A 25,964-nucleotide genomic window follows, 5' to 3' on the forward strand; every position below is an offset into this window, starting at 1 on the left:
CTGTTGTGTAAGCATCGCTCATCCTCTGACTGCTGTCTGCAGCACTCTGTGCTAGCTAGTTCTCCGATAGCTAACCACTCTGGTGCATCACTGCAATATCAGAGTATTGAGTCTCTGTCTGGAAATGAGCGGGATGCCCGGGACAAATGTGATTCAAATCACTAACCTGTCGTCGGCGGTGAGCAGTGATCAGATGAGAACTCTGTTTGGCTTCCTGGGGGACATTGAGGAGCTGCGACTTTACCCGCCTGAGTGAGTCACAACAATAACACACACACACACACACACACACACACACACTTGCCTGAGAAAGTCACAACAAATCATATATATCGGACACACACATCCCAAAAAAACATATCAGACCAGTTAATAGTCATGACAACACAGCATCAGCATCACACATGCACACGCACACATTAAACACATAACTACATACACTCTTCACATACGTACAAACGACACCCATACATATCAAACACACTTGCACAACCTATAACATTACTGTAAACACACCAAAACACGTCATACACTTCAGCCAATAACACACACCCCACATGCACATCAAAAACAACATGCATCCACACACTATGAGAAGAGAAGTATTGCATATCATCCACACGTCTCACATCGCATCAAAGGCCTTGGCAATGATGGCATGATATGTGTGAACACTCTTGAACTTGATTATGTGATATTTGAAATCATGTAATATTGTGTATATCTGTTGTGGAACTTATTGCACATTGCTTAGTTACTCCACTACACTTACCTCACTTGAACGGATTTTAAGGGGTCATGAACTGAGAAATCAAAATTCCCTTTTTTGACATGTAAGAGGTCACTGTACTATAAAAACATCCTGTAAGTTTCAAAACTTTCTCATTAGTCTAAAAACTGCTTATTTTGAAGCCAATGTGCCAAAATGACAGGTTGTGGAATGTGCCACTTTATGATTTAATAGTGTGGCTAAACACCGCCTCTGCAGAGGATGATCAACGCCTGCTTCTACATCACTGTCTGTTTAGCCCCGCCCACTGATTTTCGCATGTGGTAGGTAAATAATGAGAGAGGCAAATGCAGGTGTAACCAAACAATAAAGATGGCTTCAAAGACTACAAGACGCTGTATAGTGCCAAGCTGTGGAAAAACAGTCTTTGCATGGCCTTCCTTCTGATCCCAGTGTTAAGAAAGATTGGATGAACTTAATTTTTAATTAATTTCCAGATCACATCAGTAAAGAACTTGGTCCTTTGTTTACTTGATATTACCGCAGCAGACTTATTTACAAGTAAGGCACAATTCGATGCAGGATTTTCAGAAAGATTGAAACTAAATGACGATGCAGTACCGACTATATTGGATTGAATAGCCTATAACTTCTAAATGATTGTTTTTTGATGTAAAAATCTTGGTAACAATATAAGGGGACCTTAGAGGACAGTACAAAATAATAAAAAAAGCAGTTCATGACCCCTTTAAATATTTGTCGATTGAATAGGCTCTGTGCACAAGCGTAGCGACAAACTTCCGCTATCGCCAGAAGTCAGGATATCAGTTTCCGGTTTTCATTTGCGTCGCCCAAAATGTCAGTATTTAGATGTCTCCGAGATCTGCCAAGTAGAATCAGCGATGTCCATCACATCGTTAATGCCTGGTCTCCTGCTCCAATACACAAACGAAACAAGGGATTCAAACGCTATATATCGAGTTATATGCACAAATAGTTTAATGTGTTATTTCAGCATCTAGTGGCTAAGCTAGTTAGCGACATGTTCATTTTAGAAGCTTTTATTTCTCAATTTTAAACGCAGACTGTTCGTTTTTATTTATTTAATTTTCTATTTTTTTTGGTGACAATTGTATTATCAATTGTATTAAACATCTCCCCCTGTCAGCTTCTAATAAAGATCAGGGCACAGGTGAAGCATTGTCTGGTCATTGTGCTACAGGTCCATTTAAGAACACTTTAGCATACTTTTTTTAAAGTACTTATTATGGAAATAATTTAAAATAATATACTTAACTGTAACAACATGTGATGCTTTTGGACACTTAACTGCACGTTAATTGCAATGAAATGAAAATGTGTACTTTTGTTGAACCACTTAATCTATCTTTATCTTTATATGTAATTTCACAATTATTCCAGAAACTTTAATTTGACATTATTATAAAGTGCACTTTTAAAAATGGTCCTTATTTGTTAAGAATCATAGTCATGAAATTGGGCTCCCTTTTAAGTACACTCAGGTGGCCTGTTATTAAAATTATTAATATTATCTGTAAGTGAATTTAACATCACAATATTATAATATATATTCTGAAATAACATGAACATGAATGCATGCAGTAACCCGAATGGGGACCAGCAAGGTAAACTCACCTGCCAATTTTAGCCACTGTTTTCATTACATACTATTTTAAGAGTTATATTAAATATGAATTACCTTGGCAAAATCCCCGGGACATTAGAAACGCCGGGTTATTAAAGTAACGTTAACAAGCTTATAATTGTGGGTTTATCAATCCTAGCTTCACCATACACTCGAACTGTGAGTTTTCTCAGCATTCCTCATCATGGACCTGTAGCACAATGAACAGACATCACCTGTTCCCTGATCTTTATTAGAAACTGAGAGGGGGAGATGTTTAGTACAATTGATAATACAATTATCACAAAAAAAAACAAAAAACGAACAGTCTGCGTTTAAAAGTGAGAGAGAAAAGCTTCTAAAATGAACATGTCGCTAGCTTAGCCGCTAGAAGCCGAAATAACACATTAGATTAAACTATTTGTGCATGTAACTTGATAGGCATATGCGTTTGAATCCCTTGTTTCGTTTGTGTATTGGAGCAGGAGACCAGGCATTAACGATGTGATGGACATCGCTGATTCTACTTGGCAGATCTCGGAGACATCTAGTAAATACTGACATTTTGGGCGACGCGAATGAAAACCGGAAACTAATATCCCGGCTTCTGGCGACAGCGGATGTTCGTCGCTAAGCTTGTGCACAGAGCCTATTATGTGTATCTCTATTCTGCTAGAGTGCAACAGTTGGAATCCAGAAGTAAAAACTGCATTATTTTTCTCCATAGGGGACAATGAGCTTAAATGCTAACTGAACATGCTTCCTTTTAAATAATCATGTTAGACAGCAGAATTCCTATTGAATAATATGTCTATTCCTATGGGTAATCTACATTACCCATAGAGTGCATTAGTGCCCACCCACTTTTTCAGCATCTTAATTACAAATAATGTGAATTAATGCAAACAGATGGTTCAACAAGAGCATATTTAATCAATTAACAGCTACTGAGCTCCAGATCTGTCTTTAAAGTTATTGTTGAAAATGAATGGAGTTTTTAATTCCAGGACCCAACTGCTGCAATTATTCTGCAAATAAATCTCCACCAATCAGAGAACAACAACATGCAAGAACACTTCAGCTCCGCTGACTCTCCTAAAGCAAATGACATGAAGTCAGTTTCCTTACTCTTTCAAACTACTTAAGTATTTGTATGCATTAGTCTATATGCATATTTTGCAATAAACATAAAAATAATAATAATTGTTTCAGTATGTAAAATCAAAACTGTTGCACTCTATACTTGCTTTTGTAGATCATGTTATTGTTTAAATTTTCTAAAAGTATCGTTAGCATACTTCTGAATAGTGTTATTATAATTAAAGGGTTAGTTCACCCAGAAATGAAAATTAGCCCATGTTTTACTCACCCTCAAGGTATCCTAGGGGTATATGACTATCTTCTTTCAGATGAATCCAATCGGAGTTGTATTAAAAAATGTCCTTGCTCTTCCATGCTTTATAATGGCATGGGCAGGTGTTTTTGTTCAGCAGTCCAAAAGTACTCAAATAAAGCGCATCCATCCATATTAAAACGTGCCTCATATGGCTGCGGGGGGTGAAAAAGGACCACCTATAGCGAATCGATGCATTTTCGTTAGGGTAACCCTACGATCAGGATTTTTGAGGCAGATCGTCGATCACAGAAAGCAGTATCTGCCGATACGATCACAGATAATGATCTTTTTAAAGCCTTATTTTTATCATGTCGAATTATTTATAGCAATACTCCAATCAGGAATTTAAGACATTTATTCAGTGTCTGAATTTCATTTTTGAAATTTCCCTCTTATAGGTGAGAGGGGATTTTTATTTTAATGTGCATTTTTTTTTTAGACAATTTTCAAAAATATATATTTTTCTCACCTAAATGTTTGATCATGCAGTACATTTTTGTTTTTACACTTGTGCAATTGTTGCACAATAGCTTACGCACCAGCACAACACAGTTGCTCAAGCAAGTGGCAAAACATCTAAAATACTTTTCTTACATTATCACAGACATTCTAAATTAAAACTTACCACTGACAGAAACACTCAGCTCTACTGCCTTTTTTTGCATTTAAATCTTTATTACAAGCAATCCTGTTGTTCATAAAGAACTTTGTTTTCCTACATCCACACGAATGCCATCTATTATTGCCTTGTTTATCTAAAAGTGCTCTTTTCCTTTAAACCTAGCCAAAAAGCCATATGTGTTGACTGTGAAACACAGTAGACTTTAATTATATTAATTTATGGTGTAATTACTACATTTTCGTTTTCATTTTTACCGCAAATAATGTGGTCACTTTAATTCAGCGCGTGCCGTGCAGCAAACTCTGTGTGGAATCAATCATTGCACTGCTGCAGATGCACCGCTCATGGAACGCACTGCCAGACCGTAACCACATGCAGTGTGAACGCTTTAAAATCTGTTAACATGAGCACGGAAAAAATATGCACCACATAGGCCTACGCACTGCGAACGGAGTATGTGTGAACCTAGCGTTATGTGTGTGCCATGTGAGGCATGTTTTAATATGGATGGATGCACTTTATTTGACTACTTTGAGACTGTTGAACAAAAACCCCCGTCCATGCCATTATAAAGCTTGGAATTGCAAGGAAAATGTTTAATATAACTCCGATTGGATTCGTCTGAAAGAAGAAAGTCATATACACTTAGAATGCCTTGAGGGTGAGTAAAACATGGACTAATTTTAATTTTGGGTGAACTAACCCTTAAAAAAAAAAAGCTAAAAATACATTTCTTTGATTTCAGATTTAATAACAACAAAATGATCATCAACTCACTGTGGTTTTCTTGTTCTGTCATCATTTATCTACCCTTATGTCATTCCAAAGCTGTATGACTTTCATTTGTGAAAGAATTTTAAAGAATGTTGATAACCAAACAGTTTGGGTTCCCATTTAGTTCCATTGGTCAAAATATAATGGAAGTTAAAAGGGAAGTTGGTTTGGTTTGGTTACCAACATTCTTTAAAATATCTTTGTGTGTGTGTTCCACAGAAGAAACAGTCCTATGCAAACATCAACAGTATAAAAAAATGGGAATTAAATCCTTGTTTTTCTTCTCTTTCAGCAATGCACCTCTTTCCTTTTCATCCAAAGTTTGTTACATAAAGTATCGAGAGCCTTCCAGTGTTGGTGTGGCACAACATTTAACCAACACTGTGTTTATTGACAGAGCTTTGATTGTTGTGCCCTGTGCTGAAGGTTAGTACATTTGCATGTGTGTTACATTTGTGTGCTTGAGAGACTCTGACTATCTAACTTCAAATCACACTTTTGAGAAGAACAAACCGTAATTGGCTTCCTGACATTATTTTGTGTGTTTTTGTGTCCCAGATATGTATGATAACCATGAGTCTGTGTGCTGAGGTATCACTGCTATCAGCTCTGTTTTATTTTGTGAGTTCAGTGGAAGTGGGTGGAGTGACACTAGCTCTCTTGTTTATCAGTTGAGCAGGAGGATGTGGAACTGATGGAGATGATTAAGATCATACTCTGTGTTATGTAACAGTATCAGGAGGACTGTGTGAACACGCATTTAGTGTTTTGCTAAACTCAAAGGATTATTGCTAAACAGTCATTAGTTCATATTCATAAATGGTTTTTGCCTATTGAATAGGGGTTTAACAATTTCTAGCATTGCTAGAAAATGAGAAAAGCAGGGTGGAAGGGTGCCAACAGAGTACAAAACCACTAAAAGTCATGTGTTTGGAGGGCTAGGAGTGACAATTAAAAATGAAATATAAGAATCAGTTATCAGTTTATTCATTAACAAAAACTATATTAAAAAAAAATCAATTGACATATTCAAAAGTTTGGGGTTCGTAAGATTTTTTCCTGTTTTGGAAAAGTCTTTTATGCTCTCCAAAGTATTTATTTGAATAAAATACAGTAAAAACAATAATATTGTAAAATATTATAACAATTTAAAATAACTGTTTTCTATTTTAATATATTTTAAAAATGTCACTTATTCTTTTGATGTGAAACTGAATTTTCAGCAGCCTTTACTTCAGTCTTCAATGTTACATGATCTTCAGAAATCATTCTCAAAATAAAATTAATTATCAATGTTAAAAACAATTGTTACTTAATATTTTTTAGTAGAAATTGTGATATGCTTTTAAGATTCACTAATGAATAGAAAGTTCAAAAGAACAGTTTTTTGTAAAAAAAAAAAAAAAAAAAAGAAAGAAAAGGAAAATAAAGACTTTAAGTTTGATCAGTTTAATGCATCTTTGCTGATTTTTTTTTCTTTCAAGCAAACAAACAAAAAATATACTGAACCGGCAGTGAACGGTAGTGTAAATATTAAAATAAAACAATAAACCAACTAAAAAATCCAATCAGCTTTTTGGTTTAGTTGAATATAAGACACAGCGTGACTACCCATGACACATGGAAAGAACAGATTCTCTTAAATATGTCTATTTTTTTTGTCAGTTTGAAAATTGATTTTATTCACAAATTTTAATCAAAACATTTGATTACTTTTTAAAACTTTTGATTACATTTTTAAGTAGCACTCCTAGACTGCATGACCAATAATTTATTAAATTCTACCAAAACTTTTGACAGAGGTGTTTTATTGTCATGATTTTATTTATTCTGTAATTTTGAAAAAAAAAAAAAATCAACTTGAAGAATTGTTGAGTGTAAATTGTTACATCCCATTCTTTTAGTGGCCATTGGTTCAGCAGTATGTGTTCTGAAAGAATAATAATAGGTACAGTGGGGAAAAAAATTATTTGATCCCCTGCTGATTTTGTACATTTGCCCACTGACAAAGTCATCTGTCTATAATTTTAATGATAGATTTATTTGAACAGTGAGAGACAGAATAACAACAACAAAATGCAGAAAAATGCATTTCAAAAAAGTTATAAATTGATTTGCATTTTAATGAGTCAAATAAGTATTTGATCCCTTCGCAAAACATGACTTAGTACTTGGTGGCAAAACCCCTGTTGGCAATCAGAGGTCAGATGTTTCTTGTAGCTTGCCACCAGGTTTGCACACATCTCAGGAGGGATTTTGTCCCACTCCTCTTTGCAGATCCTCTCCAAGTCATTAAGGTTTCGAGGCTGATGTTTGGCAACTCGAACCTTCAGCTCCCTCCACAGATTTTCTATGGGATTAAGTTCTAGAGACAGGCTAGACCACTCCAGGACCTTAATGTGCTTCTTCTTGAGCCACTGCTTTGTTGCCTTGGCCGTGTGTTTTGGGTCATTGTCATGCTGGAATACCCATCCACGACCCATTTTCAATGCTCTGGCCCTGACGGTACATGGCCCCGTCCACCTCAATGTTTATTACGTCCGCTAGGGGTAAGACGCAATAAATAAAAGGACAAAAGACTTCCGGCAGGCCGTCAGACCAGAAAGGACCCAAACAAATCAATAAATTATAAGGTAAATTTATTGTAAATTACAAAGGGGAAAACTACCAGTAATTAGTAGATCTCCTTAAGGGACCTACGGTCCAACCAAAAATAACATTATAGCAATACAATTTGTCTGATAAGAAATATAAAGGGAGAAAACAAGAATAATCCAGTGGTATTTTTCGTCAGAGAGACCCAAGGCCAAAATAACAAACAAAACCAATCTAATAAAATAAAACAGCAATGTAAATAACCTACCACAAAGAAAAGAAAAAAAAAGAAAATACAATCAACCTAACCTAACTACTCTTAACATAAACATCATGAAAATGAGGTTTAAACAAAAAGGCAGGTCTCGCCTACATTTCTACCACATTCCATACTAAACCAACGATCAAATGAAACACTCAAAAACACATTTTGGTCTGGCGGCTAGCAGGAAGCCTGGAGCAGTGTGACCGGCCCGAAGTCACACCAACTGCCTTCTGATGAACGGAAGAGGCGTTTTAAAGAAAACCGCCAGCTGATCACCCAATTACCACTGATAGGCAGCATCACTTAGCAAATCAGCGGCGATCTGAAACTCAAAAAGAAAACATCCAGCAGAAAAGAAATATTATTTTTTTAAAAACACAAGAAACAAACATCATACCGTAACAATGTTTGACAGTGGGGATGGTGTTCTTGGAGTCATAGGCAGCATTCCTCCTCCAAACACGGCGAGTTGAGTTGGTGCCAAAGAGCTCGATTGTGGTCTCATCTGACCACAACACTTTCACCCAGTTCTCCTCTGAATCATTGGCAAACTTCAGACAGGCCTGTACATGTGCTTTCTTGAACAAGGGGACCTTGCGGGCGCTGCAGGATTTCAGTCATTCACTGTGTAGTGTGTTACCAATTGTTTTCTTGGTGACTATGTTCCCAGCTGCCTTGAGATCATTGACAAGATCCTCCCGTGTAGTTCTGGGCTGATTCCTCACCGTTCTCATGATCATTGAAACTCCACGAGGTGAGATCTTGCATGGAGCCCCAGACCGAGGGAGATTGAGTTATTTTGTGTTTCTTCCATTTGCGAATAATCGCACCAGCTGTTGTCACCTTCTCACCAAGCTGCATGGCGATAGTCTTGTAGCCCATTCCAGCCTTGTGTAGGTCAAGTCAAGTCACCTTTATTTATATAGCACTTTTAACAATACAGATTGTCTCAAAGCACTTAACAGTATCAAATTGGAGGATAGAGTGTCAGTAATGTATAATGATAAGATTAAACACTCAATTTTCAGTTAAAGGCATTTCATTATTGAATTCAGAGATGTCATTGTCTAGCTCAGTTTAGTTTATATAGTATCTGTGCAATCAAATCGGCGATAATTGCTAGAAATTAAGTGTCCCCAACTGAGCAAGCCAGAGGCGACAGCGGCAAGGAACCGATCTGTGACAGAATGGAGAAAAAAACCTTGGGAGAAACCAGGCTCAGTCGGGGGCCAGTTCTCCTCTGGCCAGACAAAACCCGCAGTTCAAAAGTTTATATTTCTATTTTTTATTTTGTTGCAATTTCTAACAATAATAGTATTATGTAGTTAGGTATTTTATTATATTTTTAGTTATTTTGTTATATTTTTAGTTTTATTGTATTTTAGTCGAGGTCTTCACTGGGGATATGTCTCTGGGGGTCATCTGGGTGTCCTGGTCTCCGCTGACGATCAGGGCTGTAGACATCATCTCTTGGTGCTGATCCACCATCTGATCGGATACGGACTGAGAAACAGAATAGGAAAGAAACAGAAAAATATTAGCGTAGATGACGGTTCCGGTTGATCTAATTAATGCAGCTTAACAATCCTTTAACGGATGTGAATAATAGAAGCGTATTAATGTGTTATGTGTAAGCCAGGCTAAAGAGATGGGTCTTTAATCTAGATTTAAACTGACAGAGTGTGTCTGCCTCCCGAACAGTGTTAGGTAGATTGTTCCAGAGTTTGGGTGCTAAATAGGAATAGGATCTGCCGCCCGCAGTCGATTTTGATATTCTGGGTATTATCAAACGGCCAGAGTTTTGAGAACGCAGTGGACATGGAGGACTATAGTGTGATAACAGCTCGCTCAAGTACTGAGGAGCTAAGCCATTCAGGGTTTTATAAGTAATTAACAAGATTTTAAAATCTATCCGATGTTTGATAGGAAGCCAGTGTTGACAGAACCGGGCTAATATGGTCATATTTCCTGGTTCTAGTAAGGACTCTAGCTGCTGCATTTTGGACCAACTGTAGTTTGTTGATCAAGCGTGCAGAACAACCACCCAATAAAGCATTACAATAGTCTAACCTTGAGGTCATAAGCGCATGAATTAACATTTCTGCATTTGACGTTGAGAGCATAGGTCGCAATTTAGATATGTTTTTGAGATGAAAAAACGCAGTTTTACAGATGCTAGAAACATGGCTTTCAAATGAAAGATTGCTATCAAACAGCACACCTAGGTTCCTGACTGATGAAGAAGAATTGACAGCCATCAAGTGTTAGATAATGTTCTAGGTTATTACATGTGGGGTTTTTAGGTCCGATAATTGACCCCTCTGTTTTTTCAGAATTTAGCAGTAAAAAATTACTCGTCATCCAGTTTTTTATATCGACTATGCATTCCGTTAGTTTCTCAATTTGGTGTGTTTCACCGGGCAGCAAAGAAATATAGAGCCTGAGTATCATCAGCATAACAGTGAAAGCTAACACCATGTCTCCTGATAATATCTCCCAAGGGTAACATGTAAAGCGTGAAAAGTAACTGCCCTAGTACTGAGCCTTGAGGTACTCCATACTGCATTTGTGATCGATATCTTGTGATTGTAGGTCTACAATCTTGTCCCTGACATCCTTGGACAGCTCTTTGGTCTTGGCCATGGTGGAGAGTTTGGAATCTGATTGATTGATTGCTTCTGTGGACAGGTTGTTTTTTTTATACAGGTAACAAACTGAGATTAGGAGCACTCCCTTTAAGAGAGTGCTCCAAATCTCAGCTCCTTACCTGTATAAAAGACACCTGGGAGCCAGAAATCTTGCTGATTGATAGGGGATCAAATATTTATTTTACTTATTAAAATGCAAATCAATTTATAACTTTTTTGAAATGTGTTTTTCTGGATCTTTTTGTTGTCATTCTGTCTCTCACTGTTCAAATAAACCTACCATTAAAATTATAGTCTGATCATTCCTTTGTCAGTGGACAAATGTACAAAATCGGCAGGGGATCAAAATTTTTTGTATGTGCGTAATTGTTTGATGCTGTCATTAATTGTTCTTGCTTGCCTGGTGAACAAAGCATTGAATTTTGAATTTGAGTTGTTTGCTATGTGTGATTTGTTAGAGATTTTGAAGTTCTCAAAGGAACTTCAAGAATAGCCCACAGTACACCAGACTATAAACACAGTAATAGCTATTCACTCTGGCACTTTCATGCATTAGTCAATCCTGTTACTGAAGTTTGTTTATAATAAAAACAATAAAATTAATTTTATTTAGTTTAGTTTATGGGAAGTTATATATACACTGTAAAAAAAAAAAAAATCTGTAAAATTTATGGTACAAAACCGGCAGCTGTGGTTGCCGGAATTCTATCATAAATAATACGGTAACAACATTTTAGGTTTTACGGTTTTAACTTAAATTTACAGTTAAATACTGTAATTTCATTAACTGATATAATGTTACTGTACCAACCAACTGAAATCTGTTTTGTACCTTTGAAATACACTGATAACCACCAAATGCAGGTAATGATGAGAGAGTCGCATGATGAACCAAAGCTCATCACAAGCAGCTTTTAAATAATAACGTCAGGGCTTAATTTGTGCCGGAACAACACGGATCCGGATCCGGCACCTCCGAAATCCGATCGGAGGAAGGCACCTCATTTTGTTGGATCCCCCTCCTCGCACACCACTGAAAGACGTTTGTGCTGACCTATATAATGACCTGATATATAATGAATATGATACTCTCTAGGCGGCTTTGGATGTTACTGTGAGCGCTCAGCCTTGAAACCGCCTCTGGAGCGCCAATTGGCTTAAAAAGACATGCAAATTATACATTTTTGTGACGATGCAACAATGACCCGATTAACCAAGTGACAATTCTGTCAACTGTCCCGAAATGCGAGCGAAAGTCTTGGATCAGCAACAGCGTGCAGCAGCTCGCTGTATTGCAGATGAGATGTGCTGATGTGAAGCCGCGGTTCAGCTGAATCACTCACGCTGTTTTCAAATGACTGATTTAATCTGCTAGTTTGTGTGGATTTATTTACTCATATAACCTACTTGCTATATTGAATAAATGCAGGAATTTCCCTCATTATAAACTTGAAAGCTGTGGGGATGAGTAAAAATATACACACAATCCCCCACGAAATTCTGGACAGGATTAATTATAACTCTATTACAGAGATTTGTGAAATAAAATTCCATTTTTTTTTTTTTAGTTTTTTTTCCCCAAGCCTGGAAATTGCTTTTTCAAAATTTCATGGCTTTTTCAGGTTTTTCATGTACGAACCCTAATAAAAGCAACTGATGCACGCTGTTAATCACTTAAGCTGGCCCATCAATGTGACGGCTGAATGCTCCGTTACATCTCCCTCCTCTAATCACTTGCCGGATCCGTCACCCCGCTTTGTTCCGGGACCTCGATATTTACAAATTAAGCACTGAATAACGTATATAGAAGGTGCACAGTGCCATTCACACAAACACTAAACACCATCATGGTGAGACTCATTAAACTGAAATATGCAATAAACATTAATTTAACAACATTAGATGTAACATACAACCCTAATAAACATAACTGATAAGAAGAAACAGTTATTTCAAAGAAAAAACATCAAATTCGAACAAAATTTGAAATGCAACGCAGGGAATTCTGGGAACGTCAGTTTTGCGGTTTTTCCCTGTAAATTTTACAGGAACTTACCGTTAACCATTTAACATGTTTTTACTGTAGCATTTTCACAGTTTTTTACCGTTAAAATCATGGCCATTTTTTACAGTGTATTTATTTATTTATTTAAATTAATAGCTGGCCACAACAGCTAAGTGATTTAGTATAAAACTGCAACTCAGGCTTATTCAGATTTTTTTTTTTTTTTTTTAAAGGTTGTATACGTTTTTATATTTTTAATGGGTAATCTGTATTTCAAATAAAGAAAAATACAAAATAACATTCATTAGTTTTAAGTTTTAACTATATTCAGACATGTGCCACATAGCATATTAAAAAAGATTTAATAAAACATTTAGATTTGCTTCCTTAGTTAGATTTCTGAAGATTAAGCTCCTTTATTCATTGACCTGGAAACAATAGATCACTTGATTTAAAAAAGAAAAAAAAGTTTTAAGCCTTGTTTTTGTACCCTTCTTATGCAAAGGGAAGTCACATTATAAAACAAGCATTTGTGAGCAGAGTATGAAGGCAAAAGGTTATGAGGTGAAAGGGTGAGGTCTTCTCAAGTCTACTGTGCAACCACTGGCTAATCACTAGACTTTTTTTTTTTTTTTGGGTTTATTTTTCGTTGGTTTTTGTTTTTTCTTTTTTAGTGTAAACATCCGTATTCATGAAAAACATGGTATCTAAGCTTCCCTCTTGCCTAAAATGCTTGTCCTCGTGACTTGGTTCTGGATGGCTTACTACGTTGATTAATTTGGTTTCTGTATGTTTTTTCTGTGTTGATTATGTGTGCATATCAGATGACTAGAGTGACCCAGGCTACACTACTACACTAGCCTGACTCAAGGCTTTGTTTTCCAAGCCACTATACCCGCCGGGGCCCACGCTGCCTTCAAGGGGGGAATGTGACCAGGAGCGTAGCTGCTGAACCTTCCGAGATGGACACCTTGTCTCTTTTTATTTTATTTTATTTTATTTTCATTTCCTTTTTTTATTTCTCTCACATGTTGTCCCTTTTTTTGCTTCTTAGAAGAGTTGCATATTCATTGTATTGTTTTTTTTTTTTGTTTTCCTGTCCCCCTTGTCCCTCGTCCCCAATCCCACAGTTGCACCCCTTTGCCTGTCTTTGAATGCTGTCCAGGTTGACTTGCCGCCCAGTATTGGAGGGAAGTTTGAACGGTACAAGGGCAGCTCTTCCTGATATCTAATGCATTAAGATTTCCTCCTCTCTCTCTTTCTCTCGCTCCTCTCCACTGATCTGCTCAGGGTTTTACTTTGAAAAATAATATATTCCTTCATTATAACCACACAGTGCCTCACAAAAGTATTCAGACTCTTCACCAATTTTCTGTTTTTACTGAATTATAAGTACTGAAATAATAATTTATTTATTTTTTCTCAGAGCACTAAATTGAATGTCAGGTTTTGTTAGAAAATATTCTTAAATGTCTTTAATTATTTCTTAATCATTATTTTGTTAGTTATTTATATAACTTATTTTCAATATTCTTTAAGAACTTTTAATAGCAATGGCCGTTACATTTTGAGAACAGTATGTAGTTATCTTTAGTTGTTTGATGCTCAAATATAGCTGCTTATTCAATGTTGGATTGAGATCAGGACTTTGTTTTTCAGTTTTCAAAGCTTCAGTTTGTAAGTTAAAACAGGTTTTCTTGCAGTATTTTTTTTAAATACATATTTTCTAGGGCAGCATGATATCAATACAATTTTTACAACCCTAATAAACATATTACAATAAGTGCGAATATAAAAATAGCAAAGTTGCCATATAAATAAATAAATGTGCTATGGGTTTTGGAGTGAAGCGCAGGCCTGTGTTCATTTACTTGTGTGGAGCTTGATGATTCTAAGCCTAATAGTTTAACATTTGTAAATTTGTAAATAATAGCATTGTAATTTTACAGACATGCTATGAAATCAAGTTTTAATATTTATTTTTTAAACATATTGCAAAGTATTAGATTTTTGAAATTATTACATTATAATAGCATTAATCCAATATATTTTTTATCTTAAGTATTTTTATATATTAGTAATTACAAATCATTGTGTGTATATACAGTCATGGCCAAAAATATCGGCATAAATACGATCAAAGAAGGCTGTGAAAATTATTGAATTTTTATCTGTTGGTATTTGATAGAATCCATGATGCCATGTGTCTAAACAAGATGTCCAGGACCTCCAGCAGAAATATAGGCCCACAACATCAAAAATACAGCAGTATATTTCATTGTACACAGGGGTACTTTTTATCCCTGTGTTCACCAAACCCATCTTGAGTGTTTGCTGCTAAAAAGCTCATTTTTTAGTTTCATCTGACCATAGAAACCAGTCCCATTTGAAGTTCCAGTCGTGTCTGGTAACTGAATATGCTGGAGTTTGTTTTTGGATAATTTTTCTTGAAAACCTCCCAAACAACATGTGGTGATGTTTGACAATTTGTTTTAAGGTTTTCTGACCCGAGACTCAACTATTTTCAGCAATTCTCCAGCTGTGGTCCTTGGAGAGTCTTTAGTCACTCAAACTCTCGTTCTCACCGTGCATTAGGACGATATAGACACACGTCCTCTTCCAGGCAGTTTCGTAACATTTTATGTTGATTGGAAATTCTTAATTATTGCCCTGATGGTGGAAATGGGAATTTTCACTGCTCTAGCTCTTTTCTTAAAGCCACTTCACTAATTTTGCTGCACATCAGAAATATATTCTTTGGTTTTTCTCATTGTGATGGATGATTTTGAGAATTTGGGCTTTGTTTTCCCTCCCATTTATATTTCTGTGAAACAGGACGCCATGGCTGGATAATTTCATGTTCATAATCACCCTGGAGTGCTCAAAATTGTGAATATTAATGGGAATATGCTTCAGACATATTTTACTCATAAGAATTTCTAGGGGTGCCAATAATTGTGTCCAACGTGTATTTGAGAATAACTCAATTTATCATTATTTATTTCATAATGATGTTTCCCCCCATTTTAAATTCTTATTATCCAATGAAAGGTTAGATTTTTGTGAATTTTTTTTTAAATAAAAGATCAAAATGATGAACAATGCAGATTAATTTTCACAGCCTTCTTTGATCATATTTACCAAGGGTGCTGATATTTTTGGCCATGACTGTATATGTATGTATATTTGTAGTCAGTGTGGCATGTGAAGACTCAGGGAAACACTTAAATTATTATTTTTTTTTTAAAGGTCATTTTCGTAATTGTTTTTTTTTTTCATTATCTGCTCCCCTACAAAAACACCCCAGTCATTCTAGAATTATTCATTATTTTCAAAATTACTATTTTTTTTTTTTTTTTTATATATATATAACTGAAAAACAAAATATTGCAATATCAGTTTATTCCAATATCGTGCAGCCCTAATATTTTCTAACAGTGCCTGTGTAGGATCTGTAATTCAGTAAAATGACAGAATTGCTAGTAAAGAGTTTTTAGAATTGCTTATTTTTGCAAGGCACTTTTGTTTAATTCACTGTAATTACAAGAAATAAAACCGTTCTTCTAAAAAAGCTCACAACATTGCACGTTTAATTCCGTTGCATGGTTTTGGGGAACATTGTCTTTAGAGTAGTACCTACTAGTGGCTAAAAGTCACATTTGAGGTTTTAATATTAGTTTTTAACTTTACACAAAAGCACAGATATACCAAGCAACAGTTAGTTTACCCATGAATACTGTAGTGACTGTAAGCACAAAGCATGCGTATATACTGTATGTTGTACCAACATTGGCTGAAACGTATTTGGAAAAATGATTTGTTGTTAACTTTATTGTGAAGGCAATACTTTTTAGGGGAGACAGTTTGAGGGGGGATTTCTCAAAGACACTTAAAATGTTCTTCTTTTCTGTATCTGATGTTCTATGTGCTATTAGTGTGATGCAGCCAACATGAACGGTTGTCTTGTGTTGCACACCCTTTCCAACACTGCGACACGATCGCCCCAGGGAGAAAAGCGCCCATGCTTGATATCGTATGGTTCATGACCAATATGTTTCCAGTACAGGTGACCCATACCACAAAGTGTTAACTCATTCTCTACATGTTCTGTTCTGATCCTTTTTTTTAAAAGAGAGAAAAGGACAAATCACAATGTTCTTTTCTCTGTTTTTGTGCAAAAGTCATCCTGTTTACAGTATGTCTTGTTGATAGTAAAAAGAGAGTAGCTATGCTAGTTCAGATTGTTCATGGTCGGGGTTGGAGATGCTTAGGGTGGGTGTTAGAGCGCTAGGCTGTTGGAGGACACTCCTCTGAATCTTGGGTCGTAGGTGAAGCAGCTGGAGACGTCTCCATTGGCCTCTCTAATGCCGGTGCTCTTGTTCTTCAGGAAAAATCCCTGAAGAGGCAAAGGCGCTCTCGCTTTTGGCCCCCGCCGCACCAGTGGCCAGCCTGATGAGCGGAGGAGGACTTCTGCCCATTCCTAGCCCCGCTACACTACAGAATGTAAAAATCTCGCAAATTAAGGCTGGAATACACTACACTGCTTTTTCCCAGGTTTTTGTCCAGATTTGCAGTTTGGAGGAGCCAGTGGTAGTTGGTAAACGGCTGCAAGTTTGCAGATTTTGGGCAGTCAAAGTTGACACTTTTCACAGAAAGTCACATAGTGTGTGATGGGCAACAGATGTGTTTTTAGTTTGAGATTATGATTCCATCCAGTCGCTGAATGTTTAAAAATGTTATTTATTTATTTATTTATTTTTTAGAACACTTATGTGGCCTGGACCACAAAACCAGTCTTAAGTCGCTGGGGTATATATTTGTAGCAATAGCCAACAGTTCATTGTGTGGGTCAAAATTATTGATTTTTCTTTTATGCCAAAAATCATTAGGACATTAAGTAAAGATCATGTTCCTTGAAGATATTTTGTAAATTTCCTATTGTAAATATATCAAAACTTAATTTTTGATTAGTAATATGCATTGCTAAGGACTTAATTCAGACAACTTTAAAGGCGATTTTTCTCAATATTTAGATTTTCGAAGAATTCTCGGCCAAACATTGTCCTATCCTAACAAACCATACAATGGAAAGCTTATTTATTCAGCTTTCAGATGATGTATAAATCTCAATTTAAAAAAAAAATGACCCTAATTACTGGTTTTATGGTCCAAGGTCACACATCGTTTTTATGTCTCACATGTCTCTTATTGATGAGGCACGTGTTTCTGCATGAATTTCCATGAAAGAGTCGTGTATGATGACAAGTTTTTCATTTTCAAAGTCGTCAAGTGTATCAATCCTAGTGTTTTAAATTTCAGATTTAAAAGTTGTGTAGTGTATTCCAGCCTTTTCTGAATTATGAACAAATATCACCTACATCATCAGCTGCATGCTACAGATTTAATGTATTTTATTGCGATTGTCAGTTGTCACTAAAGTCTTATATTTGTTGGCGGACAGCGTGGTCTTCCTTTAGCTAATCTGGGGGTCCTGAAGTCTAATTTGGACACATCTGTGGCGGCTCTAAATGCAATTGCTTCACAGCCTCCGCTCATGGGAAATGTAGATCCCTCTAAAATTGATGAGATCAGGAGGACGGTGTATGTCGGCAATTTGAATTCACAGGTATGTGAAAATGAATTGAATTCATTCGGAGGCTATTTGCAAGACAAGTGCAGATAGTGTTAGATACTATTTGCACCTGAGTGTATTTGTAGTACATTATAAAACAGTATGCATTAAGCTGAAATAATCAAGGTGTCATTGAAGGTTCAAGAATGAAGGTCCAAGTCACTCCAACATAATTGCTATTGCCACTATGTGACAAATGCCTAGAAAACTGAATGTAATTAAAGTGGGCATCAAAAATGACACAAGATTCACTTTTTTCTTTCAAGCACACATTGTACTTGTTTTGTCAATGTCCTGTAGACCACCACAGCAGAGCAGCTCCTCAAGTTCTTCAAGCAAGTGGGAGATGTTAAGTTTGTTAGAATGGCAGGAGATGAAACCCAGCCTACACGTTTTGCTTTTGTGGAGTTTGCTGATCAGGAATCGGTGACACGAGCGCTGACATTTAATGGAGTCATGTTTGGCGACAGACCACTAAAGTGAGTGTTCTTTTTTGAGAAAACGACTCTTCTGAACCCTTTACATACACAATAATCTGCGAGTTTTCTTTAATATAATATTTTCAGTGCCTCCTTTTTTTATCTATGTGCTAGCGTTATGTATTTTAATAGTTATTAATCGACTTTTTTAGGATTAACCACTCCAATAATGCCATAGTGAAGCCTCCAGAGCTCACACCTCAAGCTGCGGCCAAAGAGCTGGAGGATGTGATGAAGAAAGTCAGAGAGGCTCAGTCCACCATTGCTGCCGCTATCGAGCCAGGTATGTCCTCTGTAGCCTGGACACACACAAACAGAGTGAGGCTTTCTCAAAATGGTTTTTTTAATTGATGAGAGTTTTGATTGTTTCTTCCAGAAAATGAAACTCGTTCATCCAGTAGATCTAGACGTTCCAGAAGGTCCAGATCTCACTCTCGCTCCCCATCACACTCACGAAGAAAGCGATCCAGATCCAGGCACAGGTAAATTACACGCATCCTTAAACATGCTTGTTGTTAACTCATGCAAGCTTAAGAGCTTGCTAAGCTACAGGCTACTCACAGTTAAGTAGGTAATGTACTATCAAGCTAACCTTTTGAAAAAGAAATTAGTTACAGAAGTTATACAAGATGCACTAATAAAAACAAACATGCTACTAACAATGTATGCCATTATATTTTATTTCCTTCATGTGAATTTGAATGAGCATCTGGAAGTAGTAAAGCATAGACATTTCAATATAAGAGTCCTGGTGTATTTCAGCTTGTCTATTATTAAAAGAACCATATTATGTACCTTTTTTTTTTCTCTGTTATTATTGGTGTTTTGCACCAACTTCTAATTTGGATGCACTGATAAATTGGTACATAAACCAATTTCGATACACATTGAATCAAAACATGTTACCCCGTTTTGCTGATATAAGTCCTCATTGAAAATGTGCCCCAGCCTGTTTAATTAAGTAAAAGAATTTAACTACAGTTTCTTCTGTATCAACAAACAATTTTTATTTTATTGGTTCAGATCTTTAAAAAACCCCAAAAAGCTGTAAATTGGATTTTAAAATTTCTGCAGGTACGCTGTATTAAATAACCTGAGCTTTGCTTGTTAGATATGTTTGGACATAATCCACTTTATTTTTTATGTTAGCATGTAGCAATGTTTACTGTAGCAATGGAAAATAACTTATTTCATCAATGATGTTTAAAGGGGACGCCTGTCCCAAAGATCACGACAGAAGGTGAACGACTCCCGTGGGTCCCATAAGAGGCGTTCACGTTCCCAAGAAAGGAAACACAGCCGAAGTCGATCTCATTCTAGGTGAACCTGCACCACCATCTTTACACTCATATTCTGTTTTTGTCCGACAAAGGACATTTCAGACCAGTGTTGTCTCTTATACCCAGGGACCAAAGGAAGGACAAAGACAGCAAAGTAAGGAAGGATGATGACTGGGAAGAAAAGAGGCCACGGGACAAAAAGGGAAGGACGCCTCCTAAGGGCTACAGTGGCTCTAGTCGTTCCCGCAGCATAAGCAGGTCAGAAGAAAGTGTCCGTATTAAACCTGAAACCAAGTTTGCATGCTCAAAATATCACCTACAATGCAAAAAAAGAAAAAGAATATACAAATAAAACAAATATTTAGTGATGTTTAACAATAAGAAGAAAAAAAACCTTTACAGTATCAGTAAAAAGAGAGAGCTGCTTATTTTACCAAAAATATTTGTAACCAAAAAGATGAAATAAAACAAAGTGAAGTGTGGGCCACCCTTAGAGCTTTTCCAAGTCTTATCATACAATTTTATATCAATGTATAAATTTAGTTGGAAGGATAATTTTTCTGAGATTTCTTTTAGTGATGTCAGTCGATAAAAAAAAAAAATAATTAATCTCACATTTTTTCTGACATTAATCGTGACAAAACTTTTAAATTCAATCTTCAAATGAATGTAGAAACAAAATAAAGTATAGTTTTATAGACAGTATATTTTTAATATTTGTTTAATGGCATCTTTTTTTATGATTTAAGGTGAGTATCACTGATACCAATACTAATGTCTCTGAAATTTTTTCCTAATATTTCACCATTACCTATAGCCGTTCAGCGTTACAGTATAATTGAGAGCGATTAATTTGAACATTTATACGACTTTTTAAAAATAACAACTTTTAATTTAATTGAACTTCAAACAAATCTTCGCATAAACCCATTATAATAAATGTCATATTTAGGATCTGACACACATGCTCGTAGTTTCATTCACGCTTTAATATGAAATATATAACGTCCGACAGGACAGGAAAATGAGTTTTTACTGATATATGGCCTGACAACATCTCATCTGATTGCAGTTCACTGTTGTTCTACTGAATCTCCTCGTCACCTGTACTATTTCCGCTGGCGCTGAGATGGAGTGCTTGTTTGAAAAGTCTGCTGTTTTATGTGTTCATAAAGACTGTCTGCGTCTAAATAAACGCAATTCTTGTCAAGAAAAACGAGACCAAATCAGCAGTTGTGAGTGGGGTGGCCAAACCAAGCTCCACCCCTGCGTTAACTGTGTCGTTAAACTGGAAAAAGTCATCACCTGCATTAACACTAATTTTGACACCACTAGATTTTTTAGAAGTTAGCTTGTGTGTTTAGATAAATAAAGATTAAAAAATGATCATTTTTTCCCCCTTTATCTCACAGAGGCCATAAGAAAAGAAGCAAATCTCGATCCAGGTCACCAAGGCGGAAAGCCAGGTCACCATCGCCGTCTAAAAGGTTTACTGTGTGTGACAATTTGTGTCTGACATTGTTTGATCAGACTCATTATTAAAATCTTAATCTCTTCTGTATATTTTCAGAGGCAAGAAAGATAAAAAGAGGGATAAAGGACGGGACGGTAGCAGGGAAATGACAGAGAGCTCAATGTCCAGGAGGAAAAGCAGGGATTATGAACATAAAGCTAAACCATCACTGGTGTGTCCAATTTATATTTCAAACACGCATTTCATTTACATTTAAACATTCAGTTTCAGTTATGAAACACAAGCTAAATGAAGTATTGGAGATTTGGTGAAGTTATTTTGGTCTGAGGTTACTTAACGCCTACACAAATACTCTGTGATTTATAATGTTAATAGCGCCATTTGAGTGCAGTCACTTTATTCATATTGTGGTTTTCATGAAACTATGCCTTTACCAGATACAGCAAATATCTGGAGGTGTGCAGACTGACGGTTAGAGCAGTGTGGTGCTAATCAGATTGTGGGTTTGGTTATAGGAGAACAGCAAGTGACAATAAGTCTTCTTCTGACCAAAGTCAATTTCTTATGTATTCAGCTTGCTGGATTAATAACCAGTTTGCATTGCTACTATTATATTGTATTGCTATTACATTTGAATGCTGAAGTGATAAATGAAAACTCTATACCTCTAATGCTCACGTTGAGGGACTTGTTGCTCCCCGTGCATCTCAAAGAGCTCACTGTGCATGTTTAGTTTAAATAATTTGCACAACTTGTAGCTGAGCTGTATCTCAAAGTGCTGCTCTAGTTTTTATAGATAAGAAACAGGTGATCACAGCAGATCCTCTCAAAGATCAACTTTCACAGTCTTTTTTTCTCCTGTCTACCTCTGATAACCATCAGTATGATAGTTTTAACTGTAAAGCTTTTCTATTTCCCCCAACTCGTACATCTTTCTGACTAAGTGTGAACTGTCATACATGTTTTTTTTCCTTTGTGACATTTTTGCCATTCGAAGAAAACATTTTTGACATGGTACATCAAAACATCAGTCTGAAAATGAATACGTCAGTTACAGAATATAAAAATCCATCAGACCTAGTGTAGCGTTTTACTAGCTTTATATGCATTTATGGTAACACTTTAGAATAGGGAACACTTATTCACTATTAACTACGACTTTTCCCTCAATAAATTCCTAATTTGCTGCTTATTAATAGTTAGTAAGGTAGTTGTTAGGTTTAGGTATTGGAGATTAGAGATTTAGAATAAGGTCATGATAGAATAAGGCATTAACATGTGCTTAATTATTACTAATAAATGGCTAATATTCATAGTAATATGCATGCTAATAAGCAACTAGTTAAGAGACACTAAAATAAAGTGTTACCGCATTTATGTGACTTTTATGAATATGATTTATCACATGAATCATTTGCATTGGCTAATAACTGACTTAAAATGCAAGAAATTTAGTAAATTATGATTTGATAAAGTACTGAACAATATTATAATATATATTCAAAACTTTAGATTAAGATTTATTTTATTTAGTTTGATCAGTAAGATTTATGTTAATGTTTTTAAAAAGAAGGCTCTCATGTTCACCAAGGCTACATTTAATTGATCAAAAATACAGTAATATTAGTAGGTAAATTAGTAATATTGTGAAATATTATTACAGTTTTCGATTTTAAAATGCAATATATTCCTGTGATGGCCGTTAAACCAGTATTCAGTGTCACATGATCCTTCAGAAATTATTCTAATATGCTTGTTAGCAATGTTGAAAAGATCTGCTTCTTAATATTTTTGTGGAAACCATGCTACTGTTTTCAGGATTCTTTGATGAATAGAAAAAAAAACTGCATTTATTTGAAATAGAAATCTTTTGTAACATTCTAAATGTATTTGCTGTCGCTTTTGATCATTGTTTAATGCGTTGTTGTAGAAATTCCCCTATGCACCTGACCTAAGTTTACCTGTGGGCGTCTACTGGCGACACCCGAAGCGTCAATATATGCAAAGTTAAGCCAGCGCGTTTACTGGCAACACACTAGTTTGAACACCATCACTCAGGACTAAGATCTTTAGTGTTCCACTAACCTGCTGCGCAGCAGAAACCAGACAGTACCTTTGAATATGCTTTAATCACGGCTGGGAGGACCACATACCGATCACAGAGAATCCCCCGACAAAAAGAACACATTTTGCTGAAATATAATTGGTTCTTCATATGTGCAATTCAGCAAACCTCCTCTCTGTTACTGGCAAAACAAATTTGGTGTTTGATTACTTAAGTCATGGATTGTGGTTATGTTTATATTCAGTCGTCTAGACACCTTGCCATTGCGCAACCTTTATTGCAACTTTGGCCTAAGTGTTGAGGACATGGGATGCTTTCAGTCGGATTTACTCTTGCGTCTCCTTTCCTGACTCACGATTTGATTTTTGCAGATGCAGAGGGTCTATGAGCAGGTGGACCACGAGTATGACAGTGACATGGATGGGTCGGGTTCTGTGGGTAGTGATGACAGATCTCCTCAAGCTCATCTGAACGGCAGCTATAGGAGCATTTACGCAGAGGAGGATGAGCTCTCTGCAGCTGAGTGATTCTTGTGTACCCATAATGCCAAGAACAGTGATGTTGTCTGGAGAGCACAGCATAATGTATCATACTCTTAACAGCTGTCACTCCTTTTGAAGTGCTTTCTCTTGCGTCCATTGCTGTGTGATTTGTAGGCTTCTGAAAACATTTTCTACTGCTGTGAATATGCTACCTGTCATATGATATTCATATGGATGAAAATGTAAAGTTTTGGATAGATCTTTATTGTGCTGAGAGATGCACTGTATGTTGAATGAAGGTGCTTGTGTTGAGGTCACTTTTTTAATCAGTTTTGCATTTGTTTTCTTTTGCATGTAACTTTGTGTTTACATTCTTGTGGGAAGATGTTCTTTTATGCTTCTTTGGTCCATCTTACTAAAACAAGCCATTATTAGTGTGAATCGAAAAGTTATATTTTACCCCAAAATCAAAATAACAATCTCATTATTGCTATAATGTAAAAACATCCTGCCTTTTTTTTTTTAAATTTTTTATTTAATTTTACTTATTCACATTAAAGTGGAAAAGGAGTTGCTTAATTGTGATGTAAATATTGCCAGAAATTGATTTTGGGGTACCTCGAGATTCACCCACTCAACCTGGTCTTTTCCATCATTTCTATTTACTGAGTTAAAAAACAAAAATACATTTAATACATGTGTATTATAACACTCCAGGTGAACTGTGTAGGAACACAGTGCATGTTAAAAAAGTGCCTAGACAGAGTTTGTGTGGCAACAAAATATTTAATGACAATGTAAATCATTTCAAGAGTTATTTATCTAGTATTGTAGGAAAGCTTGTGAAAAATGCATAGTTTTATTCTTATTTTTAACAGTATTTTGTTCGAACCAGTGTATACAGTCCTACAGTAATCTCTTCATACAAAGGATTGTTGTGTGACATATATTCAGATGTTTAATAGGTTTTCTAAGAAGCCTTTACTGATTAATGAGCACAGCAACATTATTAACAGTGACTGCTGTCTCATTCAGAATATCTACAATTTAAGCTTCTGAATATTATTTATTTTTTTATACAGTCTTTTTTTGTTCAGTCTAATTTTGTAAGTGGGTATATATAATTATATACAGTACTTGTTAGCAGCAGAACTAATATGAATAAGAAGCGACTTCTTAATGATATTGGTTTGTGTGATTTTGTGCATCTGTTTAGACATACATATATAAAAGATTTTCCTTAACATAAAATTTACATTAAAGAGTTATACTTCCAGCTAATCAACTGCAGTGTATTTTTCATATTGTGTTGAATGGTGCTTGCACATGTACAACTCGCTATCTTGAGTTGATGTTGCTTTACCATCTCTAAAGAGTTTGGACTGCACAAATCCACAGTCAGACAGCTTGTGTACAAATGGAGGAAATTCAAGACCACTGTTACCTTCCCGAGAAGTGCTCGACCAACAAAGATCACTCCAAAGCAGAACATGTAATAGTCTGCAAGGTTGCAAAAGTTCCCAGGGTAACTTCTAAGCAACTAAAGGCCTTTCTCACATCGGCTAATGTTCATGAGCCCACCATCAGGAGAACACTGAGCAACCATGGTGTGCATGGCAGAGTTGCAAGAAGACAGCCACTGTTCTCCAAAATAGAACTTATTGCTTTAAATGAGAAGTTATGTTCGGAGAAAAGAACACACTGCATTCCAGCTTAAGAATCTTATCCATCTGTTAAACACCGTGGTGGTGGTGGTAGTATCATGGCTTGGGCCTGTTTTTTGGCCAGCAGTTTAGACATTAATGGCTGTGTGTTGAGTTATTTTGAGGGGACAGCAAATTTACACTGTTATACAAGCTGTACACTCACTAC

The 25,964-nt window shown here is 36.1% G+C and overlaps 1 protein-coding gene across 5 annotated transcripts; it reads left to right on the forward strand.

The window, feature by feature from the left end:
* srek1 (splicing regulatory glutamine/lysine-rich protein 1) lies at window positions 1–25,377 on the forward strand. 5 transcript variants are annotated; one of them, XM_058775170.1, is made up of 13 exons: window positions 114–252; window positions 3,383–3,489; window positions 5,460–5,593; window positions 17,068–17,183; window positions 18,142–18,306; window positions 18,613–18,791; window positions 18,944–19,074; window positions 19,168–19,273; window positions 20,001–20,111; window positions 20,198–20,329; window positions 21,484–21,558; window positions 21,642–21,756; window positions 23,982–25,377. In XM_058775170.1, the coding sequence occupies exons 2-13, from the start codon at window positions 3,440–3,442 to the stop codon at window positions 24,135–24,137; spliced, it is 1,470 nt and encodes a 489-aa protein (XP_058631153.1). In that variant the 5' UTR covers window positions 114–252; window positions 3,383–3,439; the 3' UTR covers window positions 24,138–25,377. The 5 variants fall into 5 exon arrangements, with proteins under 5 accessions (XP_058631152.1, XP_058631151.1, XP_058631153.1 ...); XM_058775172.1 differs by lacking the exons at window positions 114–252; window positions 3,383–3,489 and adding exons at window positions 13,505–13,883; window positions 16,616–16,746 and having other exon boundaries at window positions 5,459–5,593; XM_058775169.1 differs by lacking the exon at window positions 3,383–3,489 and having other exon boundaries at window positions 1–252; window positions 21,484–21,537.
* Window positions 25,378–25,964: the final 587 nt, after the last annotated feature.

This window comes from Onychostoma macrolepis, chromosome 05 (genome assembly GCF_012432095.1).
Source record: "Onychostoma macrolepis isolate SWU-2019 chromosome 05, ASM1243209v1, whole genome shotgun sequence".
Taxonomy (NCBI): domain Eukaryota; kingdom Metazoa; phylum Chordata; class Actinopteri; order Cypriniformes; family Cyprinidae; genus Onychostoma; species Onychostoma macrolepis.

Bases quoted from the DNA above. Each gene is read 5' to 3' on its own strand.
- srek1 (XM_058775168.1), top strand. From the start codon at position 125: ATGAGCGGGATGCCCGGGACAAATGTGATTCAAATCACTAACCTGTCG. The intron at 20,112-20,197 runs GTGAACCTGCAC...TCTTATACCCAG, and splicing joins CGAAGTCGATCTCATTCTAG to GGACCAAAGGAAGGACAAAG. The intron at 21,559-21,641 runs GTTTACTGTGTG...GTATATTTTCAG, and splicing joins TCACCATCGCCGTCTAAAAG to AGGCAAGAAAGATAAAAAGA.